Genomic DNA, 16,317 nt, shown 5'->3' with positions numbered 1-16,317 from the left:
ACAAACATACTGTCAACAACACCATGCCAGATGTGCTCAAACCTTTTGCGTTGAAAACCTGTGCACAGAAAGCCAACACCAATTACGTCAAAAATGTAGGTATTAAAATGGTTAATGCAGTGCAAGGGATGCAAAAACAGATGTTATAGGCCAAATTACAAAGCCAATGTGTCAATCAAGCAAGTGGTAATTCAAGAAAAGCGTGAAGTGTTTGAGGTAAATCAGTGTTGTTTTGGACTCCGTCCCAAGCTCATGCCAACAAGTCCAGCATAATGAACCAATACCCATAGCTGCCGGAGAGGTGGGGTCGTTGAGGGATGGTCTCGTCTGGGAGGTCTGGGATGGTATCCATGGGCTGGAAATGTGTGGAGTGATAGTGGGATGAATGAGGGGTGGCAATGTGGAAAGAGGAGGAGTGGGAAGGGTGCGATGAGGAGGCGGAGAAGATGGCGGGATGAGACACGGCTGAGGAAAGAGGGGGCAGTCCCAGAGGGTCGTAGTGCCCGAACGATTGGCTGCGCGTCGGCCGCAGCACCTCCATAGATCTGGATGAGTACAAGCTACCCTCCCCTTTTTGCCCGAAACTGTCTACCAACCTCTGAGAGCCCAGGGCAAGCTGCGGGTCAATGTGCCGTTGACGAAGTGACATCATACTGGGAGCTGTGGGAGCACAAAATAATACCATCAGTCAGAGCGGTAATACAGAGCATGTGGACACTGACAAACATTTGTGGGGTGATGGGTGCAGGCTGAAGGAGGAACAGTGGGAAACTCTGGTGACACTTCTAAGAAAGAAGAAAGGTAAAGGGGTGTACAGGCTCAGAAACGGACATCCTAGGAAACTGGGGATAACCTTTGACTCTTAAATTGTTCATATCTTCCTCTTGTACTTCCTATTATGAGTTGCTAAGATCCAAATTACGACATATAACCTATGCAAAAGTGTTTATTAAACTTAAAAGAAATGTAGCATGCTGAAAGTCTAGTGTGACCATGGCATAAGCCAGGGATGGGCAACCTTGGTCCTGGAGGGCCGGTGTCCTGCAGAATCCAGCTCCAACTTGCCTCAGCACACCTGCCTAAAAGTTTCTAATATGCCTAGTAAGACCTTACTTGGCTGGTTCAGGTGTGTTTAATTATGGTTGGCGCCAAACTCTGCAGGGCACCGGCCCTCCAGGACCAAAGCGGCCCACTCCCGGCACAAGCCATGAACAAGAGCAAGATTAAGAGGTGAGGACACCATGTGGACTGACTGGTTGTTGGGTTTTCTGCCCAGTGCCCCCTTGTAGTAGGGTTTCTGGGCAGCATAACGCTTTAACAGAGAGTGGTTTAGAGAGACAAAAGGAAATAAAAAGAGGGCATGGTAATGTAGCCCACCAGAGTACTTCCAAATCGAATGGCAGCCCAAATTCAAAGACGACAGATCACTCGCTCGACGGCCCATTAGCCAGGGTGCATCTGGAGGGGGTAAGGGGCAAGGGCAGGGTGCGACTGTTAATAGGTTAAGTACTAACACAGAGCGATAAAACAGCGATAATCGCACATACATCAGCAACGCCCCTTTTTACCAATGGTTAATTGCTCATTCATTACTAGTCTACACAAGTTTGTCGTTCTTTAGGTTTTTAACGAGTGGTGGCCAGTAACTACGTTTTCGAGGGCGCACAAAGTGAAGCTCGTCACAACATGTATTTAGTCCATCATGTCAAAATAGGTGTTTGGCGCGTCATGTGAACCTATGAGTATCACGTGTCATGTCAAAATACATGTCTGCTGGTCACATGACGCACTGAACACATTTAACATGATGAGCCACACACATAACGCTCGCAACACACATTTTGAATTCCCGCCCCTCGGAAGAAAAGTCACAGGCCAGCACTGTTTGTAACTATGAAAATGACATTTTTGCAATATTATAGCAATATTAGCAATATATATTAAGCTTAGATACACATTACCCAAACATCACCAATTTTATTTGAACACACTTAGGAAGACAACTAACGTGATGGCTTCTTCAAACAAATTATTTTACAAATTCGGATGAAGAATTACAATCTGCAACTATACAAAACCGACCCCATTCACTTAAAGCCCAATGTGTAACAACAATTCAGAAACATATGACAGCAATGCGTTGTAAATATCTCTTTGATGTAAACCTGTAGGCAAAAAATAAAAATAAAATACATTCCAGTGAATTAACTAACCAACAATGCATTCTCACACAACAAGTCAATACGAGGTGTTTTTTCAAAACGATTTGGTCAAGAGCCCCTTTATGTGTCTGTGCTGGCCCTTGGGGGGCGGGGCTTTATGCCCCTCACTGTCCGGCGAGTCCTTACATTGTAGGGTTGCTGGCGCCACTATATCCTCATCCATATCATCCATGTCGTCGGAAATGAAGTGCTGGGGTGTGCAGCGGCCGCCCATGAAGCTGGGGTCCAGGTTGAGGGCTGAGGCCAGAGAGGGTAGACCTGGGTTATTAACCACCGTGAAGCCAGTCAAAATCTCGATTTGCTGCCAGCGATGGAGTCTCTCTCGGAGTGCCGCAGTGACCTCACCCAACGCCTGCCTGGGGGAAGAAAATGCAATAAGCGTTTTTTGTGTGTGATTCGAACATACAACCTTTCAGTTATGAACCTAAATCTTTAAAGTTGGGGTGCATGATCTCTAATGCTGCGTTTACACCAGTAGCGGTAGAGGTGTCAAGCGCAAGTGATTTCAGTTAAGTCAATGTAAAGACGCGTTGACGCGCGTCAGGAGGTCTTGCGGCACGAATGAGGCGTTTGGTGTGGGAGATGCGATTCCGCCTTATTTGCGCGAATTGAGCGTAAAATGGTGCTTTTTGCTTTTGACGCAAATTTGCGGCTGATGCCCGAGTTCTAAAATTTGAACTTTGGCGGATTTTTGTGTCGGCTTGCTGCTGTGGCCCCGCCCGAAGTCACTCATTCAACATGGAGAAACGCTTGATATTGTCCGTGTGCAGTCACCCGGAGCTATACGACACAAGTTCTGATTTCTATAGACAGAGGAATAAAAAGGACCTCACTTGGAAGAGTGTCAGTGAGGACATCGGGGCAACCTGGTAAGTTGTAAATACACATTTCACTTTTGAATCACATGACGTTTATCGACCCGCGGCATTCTCACCGTTTTTTAAACTATTTTTTCCCTATAGTAAGGTGACCAAATACAAACCGATAACCCTCGATAAATGCACAATCAACATCAGCCATCTTGCAAACAGACAACCGCGTAGCACTTGCCCCTCCCACAAGAAGCGGATTTTGCCTCTGACACGTGACAAATGCTTGCTTTTTCCGCCCGTCTACTTTGCTCTAGATGCGCGAATGCATTCAAAATGTTCAAGCGGCAAACTAGACGCAGTAGACGTGATTTTGACTAGGGATGCACCGAATATTCGGCCACCGAAAATTTTCGGCCGAAACTGGCCCAAAAGTGGTTTTTCGGTTTTCGGCCGAAAGACTTTTATCACCGAAAAAATACGGCCGAAATAATGTGATGACGCAAACAGAAACCGCGACCTGCACGTGCTTGTCTGAAGTAACATATCTGTGGTGTGGACTAGATTTCTCTCAAACCCGCGTCCGCCGAATTTCTGACCAGGATCTCCGCAACCTGTGAGTTTCACTCCCGCCCACGACCGTAATGTGTGTGTCCAAACCCGCGGAGTTTCTCTGGGCGTTTGTGTACAGTTTTCACAAGCTCCGACTAAACATTCGTTCAGATTAACATCTAGAATAACAGACATTTAACATGATTGCTTTTAAAATTAGGGATGTGCACGAATGGTCAAATATTCGATCTGCAATAATAATTAGAATGGGGAAGAAATGATATTCAAATGTTTTTAATCCGCCACCGCAGCATTACGGCTACTGCTCATTGAATCCTTTTTCACTTCACCTGTACGGTCTTTTACAGACTTTAATATAAAATATACATGAAAATTAATATGTATGTATTTCTGATTGTTTTGGTAATTCAGATTGCAGACTCATTTAAGTCTTTAGAGTTTTAATGCCGGGTGTTAGACGTGCTTCTCCGCCGCAGCATCAGCGTGCATGATGAGAGATTTGCTAGCTTCCTTACATAGCCTAGTTTATTTTGTTAAAACGACACGAGACACGCATGGAAAGCGAAACGGAGAACGTTTATTTTATCTGTGGATATGGTTAGGCTATAACAAACCCGATAACTGCAAATGCCGTAACAGCAAACAATAGCTCAGTTTTGTGAAGTGTTGTTAAATTAAGCTCGTAACTTTGCACCCTCAGCAATAATGTATCAAGCCAGCTTGCGTTATTTGTAACATAATATTAAATTCAGATATATTTGTTAGATCCGTTTGTTGTTCTCACTGGATAACAACAGAGCAGAGTTTTTTCTGCAGCTGGCATTAATGAGAAAAACGGGTTTCACCGGAGAAGGTAGGCTAAATATGTTTTTTTTTTTTTAAAAAACATGTCAGACTAAATAAAGAAGATATTCATATTTGACTGAGCCTTCGACCCATTCGGGGTTTTAACGTGCATTAAAATGCCATCATTTTTTTATCAGCATTTTGTAACATTAACGTTAGAACAAAACCACAACTAGCACATCTCAGTTTTTAAAAGTATACTGCATGGCAAACAAGCACCAAAGGATTAATCAAACAAATCCTTCAGCCTATATAACTGAAGTTGGGTTTGTTTATGCCACATGCTGTTTGGCTTATTTTTCTTCTCAAATTGTGTATGTTGACTCCATTTCTATTACACACAAAAATACCATAAGTGCAATGGTAGTACTAATAATTGGCATAATTTCTTTCGGTGTTTCGGCTTTCGGCCTTGGTTTCCTCTTTTTCGGTTTTCGGTTTCGGCCAAGAATTTTCATTTCGGTGCATCCCTAATTTTGACGCCTCAAACGCGGCTGGAGTGAACCCACGGCAAAAGCCAATGTTGACAGTTGAAATCACCTAAACAAACACGCCTCTACCCCAATAGAATCTGGACCTTCTTTAGATAGACCCGCCCCACACATACGCAACCCAGGCAACGATGTCAGTTAGTCGACACGCCCCTTTACTGCTGATTGACTACAAGTGTGTCTTGGTACTCGGCCCGACTCCCTTTTTCAAAGCGTTTTTCAAAAATCATGCACCCCGCTAGGGGTGGGCGGAATGACCAAAAATCTATTTCACGGAATGAGTCATTTTATTTCACGGAACGGAATATTTCACGGTATACATGTTTTTCAGTTTATATTGTTTTTTGATGATAAAAATGTACAGAAATACACCACTCAGTATAGCTTTTAACTAAATGCTCACCACAGTTTTAAAATATGAGCAATTTAAAGTTAATAATGTTAAAGTGAAAATGCCCAGAAGATAACAACAGATAAGTCTTGATTAGACAGAATCTTGTTTTTAATTGAGTTATTAATTTTATAGACTATTGAAGCTATAGTATGGCTTCATTGTATTTTGTATTTATGCATACATTACATTAAACATATGCAATATGTAAAATGAACAGGTATAAATATATGCAAAAACCTACAGACAGGATAAATACCTGTATATGAGAGAAGAAGCTCTAGATATTATAAATTTGACATGTGCTATGATGTGATGATCATAAAGTTTGTTTTAAGGTCTTGACGCCCTTTACTTTCTATTAGACCTTAACATTTGCATCGCTTTCTCGTCTTTCCGATCAAATATGTTTGTATAAGCAAATGGCGCGTCAAACTACATCGCTCCAGCAGCGCACGTGTCACTGATATAAACGCGAGTTTTGTCTTAGCTTGCTTAAAGTTCAGAAAACTTTACAACTATTAGCATTAAGTGCGAGAAGAACTCTTTATTTGGCGTCGCAGCTCCTTGCGCTTGCCTAGAGACCTCTGCACGCGAGAGACCGGCCCGGCTGCTGCATGAGGAGAGAGAGAGCGCGAGAGAGAGCGCGAGCAAGACGAGAGTCTCCCTGTGTGACCCGCGGTGGATTCACTGGCACTTATTATAAAAATTACACAAATAACTCGATCATTTTTTATAAGTGAACTATTTTACATGTTTCTCCGTCACACTCAGTCTAACATGCTGTAGGGCAGAGTTGGCCACGCCCACTTATTTGCATTCCGCGGAATAGACGGAATAGAAAAATCTGTTACGTCAGACATTTTATTACGCGGTAACGGAATATACCGTCATACCGCCCAGCCCTACACCCCGCCTTTACCCACACCCCCCAAATATTTTATATCTCCCAACTTTTTAATTCATACAAACGTATCAAGAAAGCATTTCTTTGTTGCAAAAATATACTGTATATAAGCGATGCTTTTTTGTTTTAGTGGTTGTTTTCATGCTCGGTGCAAACTCACTTAGCTGCAAGTATTTTGTGATCGACATCATCCAGTGAGGAGCTGTGTGCCACTTGAAACGTCCCGAACAAAGTGCTTCTTTTCTTCTTGATCTTCTCTGCCTAAAAAAATCGTAAAATAAAAATGTTATTAAATGCCTTACATTGATATCCAAATTAACAGTAGTCGAATAATTCGGAGCCCACGGTGAGGTGGGCAGTGCTCCAACACATGGTCAGGGCTCGCAAAATTTCAAAATCCCTGGTAGCCCTTCGGGCAGGCACTCTTTAATTTTTGGTTGCCCAAAATGAATTTAAGTAGCCCGAATAAAAAAATACATTGTTTAATGTAGAAAATTGATAAATCCTTGCTGCCCATCCCGGGCTAACAAGTTTTGGTTCCAAAACGTTCCCCTAACGTTAGTTTTGGTTTTTTGAACGTTATTTTCCAAGGTTTTTTGGTTAGCCAGGAATGTTTATTTTAGGAAAATAGAGCGTTATTTTTAGGTTAGTTTAACGTTCCCCCTTACGTTAGAATAATTGAATTATTCAATTACTGAAATATTGTATGAATGTATTACAACACATTTTTATAAAAAATACATCAACACATCCCACATTGTATTTAGATAACATCGTAATTTATCAAATATATAGATAACCAGTGACTTCCAACACAATATAGAAGACTTAAAACAGATATTTATGGAAAAGGAACAAATATTTAATTTCCTTTAGGTTAACAGTAGATTTTTGTCAAAGCTGCAACCTGTAACTTTTGCATCTGTATCGTGATCTCTGTACGTACCACACCACTCAACATCTAAACAAATTTTTTTTATCGAATCACTGCAAATTGTAAAAAAAGTTACTTATTAATTAGGTAATTGCTCAATGCTGCATTGCGTTAGTGACTCAAAAGGTCATGTGTTCGATCTAACGCAACAGTTTAGCATGTAATGCATTGTAAGTCGCTTTAGATAAAAGCATCTGACAAATGCATATATGTAAATCATCATTATTACTCTATTATATTAATTGCACTCATCATCTTATATGCTGCACGTAAAATCTTCATTTTTAATAATTGTAAGTTAATTAATTGTAAATCACGTGTCCTAGCCCTAATTTAGATTAAATCACACAGTACAAGAAAATCTAAAGTTAGCTGGTTTGGTTGCTCACCCCCTCTTTGGCGATCTGCAGCTGTCTCTCAGCGTTTTGTTTCTTGATGTTGTAGTACTGCACCTCCACCTCATGAGTGAGCTGCAGCCATTTCTGCAGGGCTTCGGGAGGAGACCAGCAGCTGCGAGACTCCAGCTCCTTCTCTGCTTTCTTCAGAGCCATACGCACCTGCAGGGGGCGCCAGAGACAGCATGAAAACTCACAGGCTCATTTCCATTTATCAGATGCTTTGATCCAAAGTGACGTACAAATGTAAGGAAAACAATGAAACGATTCATGCTGAGGCAGTTACACAGAAGTACTATAACAGAGTGCCGCAGGGATTACAGTTTTGTAGACCAACCCGGAAGTTAGGGGGACACTGGTTTCCTCACCAAAAAGCCCATTCATGTTTACATAGACATAAAAATAAGATGTTTTTGACATGTTTTGTCAAACAAGAAATGCACTTACTAGAAATAAAAAGGCAACAACTTTAGGCTACATGCACAACTACACAGTGGTCTCTCGACATCAACGTCATCACCACCAAGCATTTGACAGCCCTTTCAAACTTGATTAAACACATTTGAAAACTTGCAAATACTCTGTGGATAGATCTTTGATGGGAATTGTGCCCATGGTGCATTGTTTTTGAGATTTTCATGCGGGATGACGTTTGAAGTCCCAGACAAAGTCTGTAGTCCCATGTAGGAACTTGTTAGCAACCACCCTTTAAAAGACAGTTTAAAAATCATGAATGGTGGTGTTATTGGAGTGTTTTATGCCGTTGAATAGAATGTGAAAATATCTTGGGTTAATATTAACCGAAGATCTTATTTGACTCTTTCCCCGGCAGCGTTTAAAAAAGTTGTAAGGCAGTGGCAGCATTTTTCATGACTTTCACAAAATTTTAATGCCTTCCAGAAAATGTTCTTCTTCAAATATATAAACATACAATATATCAAATGAAAGAACAGACACCCTGTTTTTAAGCAAACAAACAAACAAAAAACATTTCATCCTATCTTCATTTGTTCGCTTTTTATCACCTCTCAAATATGGGTAGGTTTCTTCAAAAATACAAAATTTTTAGCAAAAAGCTGAGATAATTGCACATTTGTGAAGGACTTTAAAAAGAGATCATATTCAGAGCAATCCTTAAAGCATACACAGAGTTTGAACAGTTTGCCCTAAGGGAATACTTCAGGGTTTTATAAGTTGGGTAAGAGCACCACCTGGTGAATAATAGCGGAAATACGGGTTGCCTGAAAACTCGTCATTGGCAGAGGACCTATTGTCAGATTCATGTTTTTACATTTACTTTAGTGTGTTAGTGTGTATTAGTACATGTTAACAATATGTAAAAGGTGCAAACCGCAAAGAAAACGATGTCTCTTTTCTTGGAATACAACAAACACACGGACTGTAGGCAAGAGTTTACTTCCTGGGATTGGTGATGTAGACAAGACCGACATTATCATAATTCCTCCCGCTTCTGACTTACAGTCTGTAAGTTAACTCCTGTCAGCATTGCATTGTGCCAAAATACAACGTACAGATTAGCTAGGAAGAGAGTGAAATCTGGAGCTACAAAAATGTATGGTATGTAAAAAATAATGTGTTTTTTAACCATAAACCATGCAAACACATTGTATTATACTAAATAGAGCCCGACCGATATATCGGCAGGCCGATATTATCAGCAGATATTAGGCATTTTCAAAACTATCGGTATCGGCATTCATAATGGCAGATAAATGAATATATATATATATATATATAAAAAAAAAACGGACGAAACAGCCTTCAACCATGTCATGAGTGTTGCCCTTGTATAGTTTGTCCACCAGAGGGCACTCTACAACCTCCCTGTTGGCAACACTCGTGTTTAACGCATCACACATTATGGCTCATCATAGATTAGCTAATGCCACTATCAGTGGAAGACCGCTAACAGTAACGAGCATGGAAACCACAACGAACTTATTCTGCCTAAATAAAGTAATGATTACTGTTTTTATAACTAGCATATCTCTTGTTACAGTCTCTGCATTGTAAAATGAAAGTTAGACTTGCGGGGAGTGAACATTACGTTTCATATCTTAAGTATTTTTATACATTTTATTTATCAGAACTTTAACACATTTTGATGTTCCTCTGTTCTGTTGTGACAATAAAAGAAACAAGTTTCTTTTTAAAATGCATTATCATATTATTTTAGTTAAAACTCATAAAAAACTACAAATAAATAATGTAAGGGAAATCTGTTAATGTTTTGTTGCTCGTTTCTGAAATAGTATATTTATAGACCGATATATCAGAATTTCGCATTTTAAAAACAACAAACATTTATATCGGCATCGGCCTTCAAAATCCTTTATCGGTCGGGCTCTAATACCAAATACACAAAATATTGTTGTTTTTAGCAATGAAATAGGTGCTCTTTAAATGACGAGGTAACTCGTCAATGGCGGGAAAAGTTAAGGAGTTTAACCAAAACCCTATAAAAAAACATTGACTTCAAGACGATGGAACCAAACGTGCTAAATGCTAATTCGCTTCAGGGTTTTGAATACAAAAATACGTAATTCCTGCGGCACTATATACAGTGTTTCGACAGTAACCTGTAAAAAGGAAAAGAGTGAAAGAAGATACAGTTTTTGCTGTTTTTTAAATAACGGCTCATCACATATTGGATATATAATTTGTAACAATAGTATTTTTATCAATTTAAGAACATGCTTAAATCAGACTGTGCATTTAAGATAAGATGGATCATTTAAAAGATCCAAAAAGCCACTGATGGGGCAACAGTGACAGTGTGAAGCTTTGAACTGAGTATAATTGAAATTCTAATGAAGCTCCATTGACTTTCAACCATGTCCAGTACTGTGATCTTCCAAGGGTCTGCGATAATTACACAAAAACATACAAAACAGGACCTTGTAGTAGTATACTGCCCACACAAAACACTCAAAGATCTAAAAAAATAAAAAAACTAGAAAACAGCAATAAATTGACCCAAACTAAAATAAATAAAACATTGCAAGGCAGTACTTAATCTTTAACCCCCCTGCATTTAGTCCTGATTTACATATGCAATTATGCCAATTACCTTATTTTTATGAGTCATTTTGGTAAACTAATGAGAAAAAACAGGATCAATTAAACAGCCTACAAAAAATTGTAGTGACAATATGCAACTAACCAAGCCACAAATAAACTCACTCCCACTTCCACCTAGCTACAATAAACACAATTAATCTAATCTTCCATTACAACGGTAAATAAACAGACCTGAACCCGATTAGGTGCAACGAGGGTAAAAGAGGGCCTCTGGGAATCTGGTCAAGGGGCCGGAGAGCCGACAAACCCCATTTCGGACGAAGCTAACGAGCTTTAAACCCACAGGGAGTCTGTACTGTCCCCTGACCCAGATAACCCACTCAATGATAAGGATTTAATAGGCCGACGTGGGGCAGCCATGTAAAAAACAAATCTAATTCAGGTCTATTTATGTCCAAATGCCACTTCATTTCACACCAACAAACTGAAACCGAATACCGTCAGAGGATGAACTGCTTCGCTATCCACGACACGGGAGACCGGTTATAATTCTCTGATCTGGTTTGGAAACAGCTCATTGAATTAATATCCACAAAGACCGTTCCTTATAAGGATACTGAAGCATTAACCTGTGCTTTCAAATTCAATGTAAAAGTGCTCTGGATCCTCAGGAGAAAACTGGGGGAGGGACGGTATTAATTTCAAACCTGCATTTTGACACCCTGTTCATTTCTGCAGGAAAAACTTTGACTTTAATGCATCAGTCATATAAATCTCAAATTGCATGGCTGCTCAGTTTTCTTCCCCAGAAAATGACTTCCTGCGGCCCTATAGGGAATCCTGTGAGCCTATCCACCCACTTCCTGTTCGATACCAAACAAAGACATTTTAAAGAAAGCCCACCCAATAAAAATCAAGATAAGACGGATGCAGATTGCAATGTGTGGGGAAGCATTACGATAACAGTTAGGAAATTAAATTAGTTATGAACCTTTACTGCGAGTTTCTTATACCTCAATCCCAAGTATTAAACGTGCAATGCAACACATTAGCAACCACACAGCAATGCACTGGCAACCATTCATAAAAACCGAGCATTGGTTTGCGCAGTTAGTTGCGGTTTAGGTGCTGAGCAAAAATGAGGAAACATTTCAGAGGTCACCTTTCATTCAAACTGACAAAACGAAAACCGCAATAACAGAAGATATGTCACCGCACATCAAAGAATAAACTAGGTCGAGGTATCGACTCTGCGACCGAAACCTCAACATTACGAGGTGGTTTTAGATTAAGCCAGGACTAGGCCTTAGTTTATTTTAAGACATGCAAACATTACTGGTGTGCATCTTGACTTGAGACAAAAGATAGCACTGATATACTTTATATACAGGAGCAGTGATAGCCTAATGTTTTGAGATTCTGGCTTGTATTCCGGTTCGAGTCTCACGGCTGGCAGGCTGCAACTGAGGTGCCCTTGAGCGAGGCACATGTCCCCCAATACTCCCCAGGCACTAAGAAACACTGTACTGGTTCACTTCTCACTGGAATGGGTTAAATGCAGAGGTCACTTTTCGAGAATGGGTCAGCATACTTGACAAAACATGTCACACTTTTAAGATATGTCAGGGCAAGCTGTATAGCCTTAACACAGCTCAAATATGCAGTTTAGTCTGGGACTAGACTTACTCGATACTCCAGCCAAATACCAAAATACCAGTAATCCGAGATACATGTCCATCATTTTTCAGACGAATGCATTTGAAGCTATTTAAGTAAACGTCCTTGCTTTTCCAAGCTTATAATGGAGAAAACAGGGATCAGGACAACTTCTGACTTTGAAGAAGAAAAAAGTGCATCCATACTTCACAGAAGTAATCCACATGGCCCCAAGAGGTCTTTGGCGGGTAATAATATTGTTAGAAAAATATCCAAAAAATAACGGGGCCATCTTGAACTCAGGCAATTCACAAAAGTCACTGCGTAACTTTATCCATGGCAACTACTCTAAATATGCTCACTACGCTAAAACTCTCGCGTGAATTGTGTGAGTCCAAGATGACACCATTACAGGAAGCTAGTTATTATAGTTTATAAAGTTTGAAATATGGATATTTTAGAAGAACTTTATATGAACCCCTTGGAGCCGTGTGGATTACTTCTGTGAAAGATTAATGCACTTCGGGGTTCCCACACCTTAGTTAACTTCAAATTCACGCACCTTTCAAGGACTTTCCAGGTCCAATGCCCTCAAATTCAAGGACTAAATGTGGGGACACATTTCAAGTGAGAGCAAGGTTACATTGTGTTACCTTTTCAGATACATTGTTACAGTTTCCTTTCAAGGGAACTCGCGCTGCGTCACTGTGGTGACGCTTTGGGGACGCCTCCAGGGGTAAGTGTGTCTGAATGTGTATATCAAATTCAACCAATGGTGAGGCTTAACGACAAAGACCGGGTGACCCGGGAGCCAGGAAGTATATCGCTATCTGAAAAATTGCCAACGACGGCATTACAGGGATCCAGTAAGTATGGCAAGGGACATGCAGCGTCTCGTTCTCTTCTCAGGAAACAAGAGTTACATACGTAACCCTAGACGTTTTCAGGTGTCAACCACAACTATGCAAAAAAGCATTTTGGTATGAATCAACATTCGCATACAGAAGATTTAAGCATTTAAAGCGAACAGTTTAGCATGTGTGCATTAAAAGTCTAGAATTATGATATTATCCTACACTACCACAGGGAATTATATGGATTTTTTCCAAAAAACTTGCATAAAATAGATTCGAACACTTTCAATGACCTTTATCTATGTATGTACATTTTCAAAAACTTCCCAGGTCCTTGATTTTTTCCCCCCGCAGATTCACAAACTTTCAAGTATTTCAAGGACCCGTGGGAACCCTGACACTTTTTTGGGGTTTAAAATCCGAAGTTGTACCCTGATCCCTGTTTTCTATCGTTATAAAGCTTGAAAGAGCAAGGACATTTACTAAAGTAACCCCAAATGTGTTTGTCTGAAAGATGATGGACATATGCATCTCAAAATGCTTGAGGGTGAGTCCATAATAATTTTGATATTTGGCTGGGGTACCCCTTCAAGCCCTGTCCGGGAAACCGCCCCTACAATAGCACTGATGCAGCCACTCAAATTTTTGATTGTAACACACCATTTCCTAAAGAAAACCATATAAAGTGCCAGAAATAAATTGAAATGGAAAATATTTGCACAAAATTTTACATAAAATAGAGACAGAAACTTAGAGACAGTTTTAATATTTACTCCAAACACACATTTTAACAACTTTATTGCTGGAGCTTTGCTATTGTACAATATCATTCAAATATCAATTCCTGAGTCCCTGAGTTTTCAAATGATTTATTGCTTGTCACCATTCATTTTTATTTCCGTCTCAGCATTCTATGTAGGTCAATGGTGACCCATCTGTCTTTCAGAAGTGTGCCTGACATTGTATTCATCCAGGTAGCTATTAGATCTACAATTTGGGATCTCTTATCCTGTGTGTCTTTGAATTACCTGCTCAAGTTCCTCCTCAGCATATTTCTGTCGACTCAGCTCGTTTCCTGTTCCCTCGCGCAGCTCCTTCAGTCTCTGGGCTTCCTGTTTGGCAGCATTGATCTCATCCCTGAGCTTCTGCTCAAGGTTCACCTTCTCCACCTCCACTGAGCGATGCTCCTCCTGAGCGATCTGCAGCCTGTAGGGTAGAAAGTAGAGAAATAACAACAAATAAACCAGAAAAACAACACACACACTGGGGAAAAATACGGTATGTATTAACATATGGATATTTAGCCTGTCCACTATGCATCCATCTATCTATCTTTGCATTAGGGATGTTAACCGATGACCGTTTGACCGATGGTTGACCGTATCAATGTTAACCGGTCAAAGTTGTCAATTGTCGGTTAAAAAAAGTGATCTCTAAATTAGGCTATTATAGACAGTGGACTAAATGCTACTACAGTTAGTCATCTCTTTCAAAGATATTTTTGTGTGAAGTGAACAAATCCCTCACACTCAGTTTTTCATAACTGGCCTGTTTGTACTTAATAAACCAATAAAAAACATTTGGCGCGAGGTCATTGCGTTTTGTTTCGCATGCTCACAAGGTTTGCGAGAAGTAAATGCTACAGGCTATTTTTTGGTAAATTCCTTTATTCGAATAGTAAATAAAATACAGCAATCAAAAAGTCTCTCCTGATTGTGTTCCAAATTATTAACATTTACGTCTTTTAGGCTAACAGTAAAGTGCAGATTAAGTTTTGTTTTTGTAAATCCTCAGACATGATTTTTACCACTTAATTAATTTTTGCTTGAAAAACTATCAAGAAAATGTTAAGTTTTCGCCATCCCTACTTTGCATCCGTCTATCTATCTATGCATCCGTCTGTCCATCTATCCATCAATCTATTTGTCTGTCTGTCTGTCTGTCTGTCTATGCATCCATCATCTATCCATCCATCCATCCATCCATCTACGCATCCATCTATGCATCTATGCATCCATCTATGCATCTATGCATCCATCTATGCATCCATCCATCCATGCATCTATGCATCCATCCATCCATCCATCCATCCATCCATCCATCCATGCATCTATGCATCCATCTATCCATCTATGCATCCATCTATCCATCCATCTATGCATCCATCTATGCATCCATCTATCCATCCATCTATGCATGCATCCATCCATCCATCCATCCAACCATGCATCCATCCATCCAACCATGCATCCATCCATCCAACCATGCATCCATCTATGCATCTATGCATCCATCTATGCATCTATGCATCCATCTATGCATCTATGCATCCATGCATCCATCCATCTATGCATCCATCCATCTATCCATCTATGCATCCATTCTATCTATCTATCTATGCATCCATTCTATCTATCTATCTATGTATCCATCTATGCATCCATCTATGCATCCATCTATCTATCCATCCATGCATCCATCGATCTATGCATCCATCCATCTATGAATCCATCTATCCATCTATGCATCCATCCATCCATCTATGCATCTATTTATCTATCTATGCATCTATCTATGCATTCTTCTATCTATGCATCCATCCAACCATGCATCCATCCAACCATGCATCCATCCATCTATGCATCCATCTATGCATCTATGCATCCATGCATCCATCCATCTATGCATCCATCCATCCATCCATCCATCTATGCATCCATCCATCTATCCATCTATGCATCCATCCATCTATCCATCTATGCATCCATCCATCTATCATCTATGCATCCATCTATCCCTCTATTCATCCATCTATCCATCTATGCATACATCTATGCATCCAATCCATGCATCCATCCATCCATCCATGCATCCATCCATCCATCCATCTATCCATCCATCTATGCATCCATCCATCTATGCATCCATCCATCTATATATCCATCCATCCCTCTGTGCATCTATGGCCCTGTCCCAAATGGCACACTCCAGATTTGTGGACCTCCTCAGAGTCCACACTTTGATGACATCATGTAGCGCAGACCTTAGGGACCCTTGATGTGAGTCCAAGAGGGCGCACCAGAGTCGTATTTTAAGTCGTCTGGTTGGTCTGATCGCTCTTTTGCAAGGACTTCTGGGTTGGTCTCCAGCGGGTTTTGTTGAAGATCGTATCAAATATACAAAGGGGCGCTGATGAG

The 16,317-nt window shown here is 40.4% G+C and overlaps 1 protein-coding gene across 5 annotated transcripts in view; it reads right to left on the bottom strand.

The window, feature by feature from the left end:
• The window catches only part of stim1a (stromal interaction molecule 1a), a 68,160-nt gene that overhangs the window by 2,581 nt on the left and 49,262 nt on the right, over nucleotides 1–16,317 (bottom strand). For 2 of the 5 annotated variants that reach the window (XM_073863190.1, XM_073863192.1), the window contains 6 exons: nucleotides 14,149–14,326; nucleotides 7,563–7,730; nucleotides 6,400–6,500; nucleotides 2,349–2,578; nucleotides 1,378–1,458; nucleotides 285–660 (listed from right to left, as the gene is read on the bottom strand). In XM_073863190.1, the coding sequence (XP_073719291.1) occupies nucleotides 285–660; nucleotides 1,378–1,458; nucleotides 2,349–2,578; nucleotides 6,400–6,500; nucleotides 7,563–7,730; nucleotides 14,149–14,326 (1,134 nt within the window). The remainder of the gene's footprint in view (nucleotides 1–284; nucleotides 661–1,377; nucleotides 1,459–2,348; nucleotides 2,579–6,399; nucleotides 6,501–7,562; nucleotides 7,731–14,148; nucleotides 14,327–16,317) is intronic. The other 3 variants (XM_073863193.1, XM_073863191.1, XM_073863194.1) reach the window with 3 other exon arrangements.

This window comes from Misgurnus anguillicaudatus, chromosome 24 (assembly GCF_027580225.2).
Source record: "Misgurnus anguillicaudatus chromosome 24, ASM2758022v2, whole genome shotgun sequence".
Lineage (NCBI taxonomy): Eukaryota > Metazoa > Chordata > Actinopteri > Cypriniformes > Cobitidae > Misgurnus > Misgurnus anguillicaudatus.
This window is presented reverse-complemented; position numbering and strand designations above follow the sequence as displayed.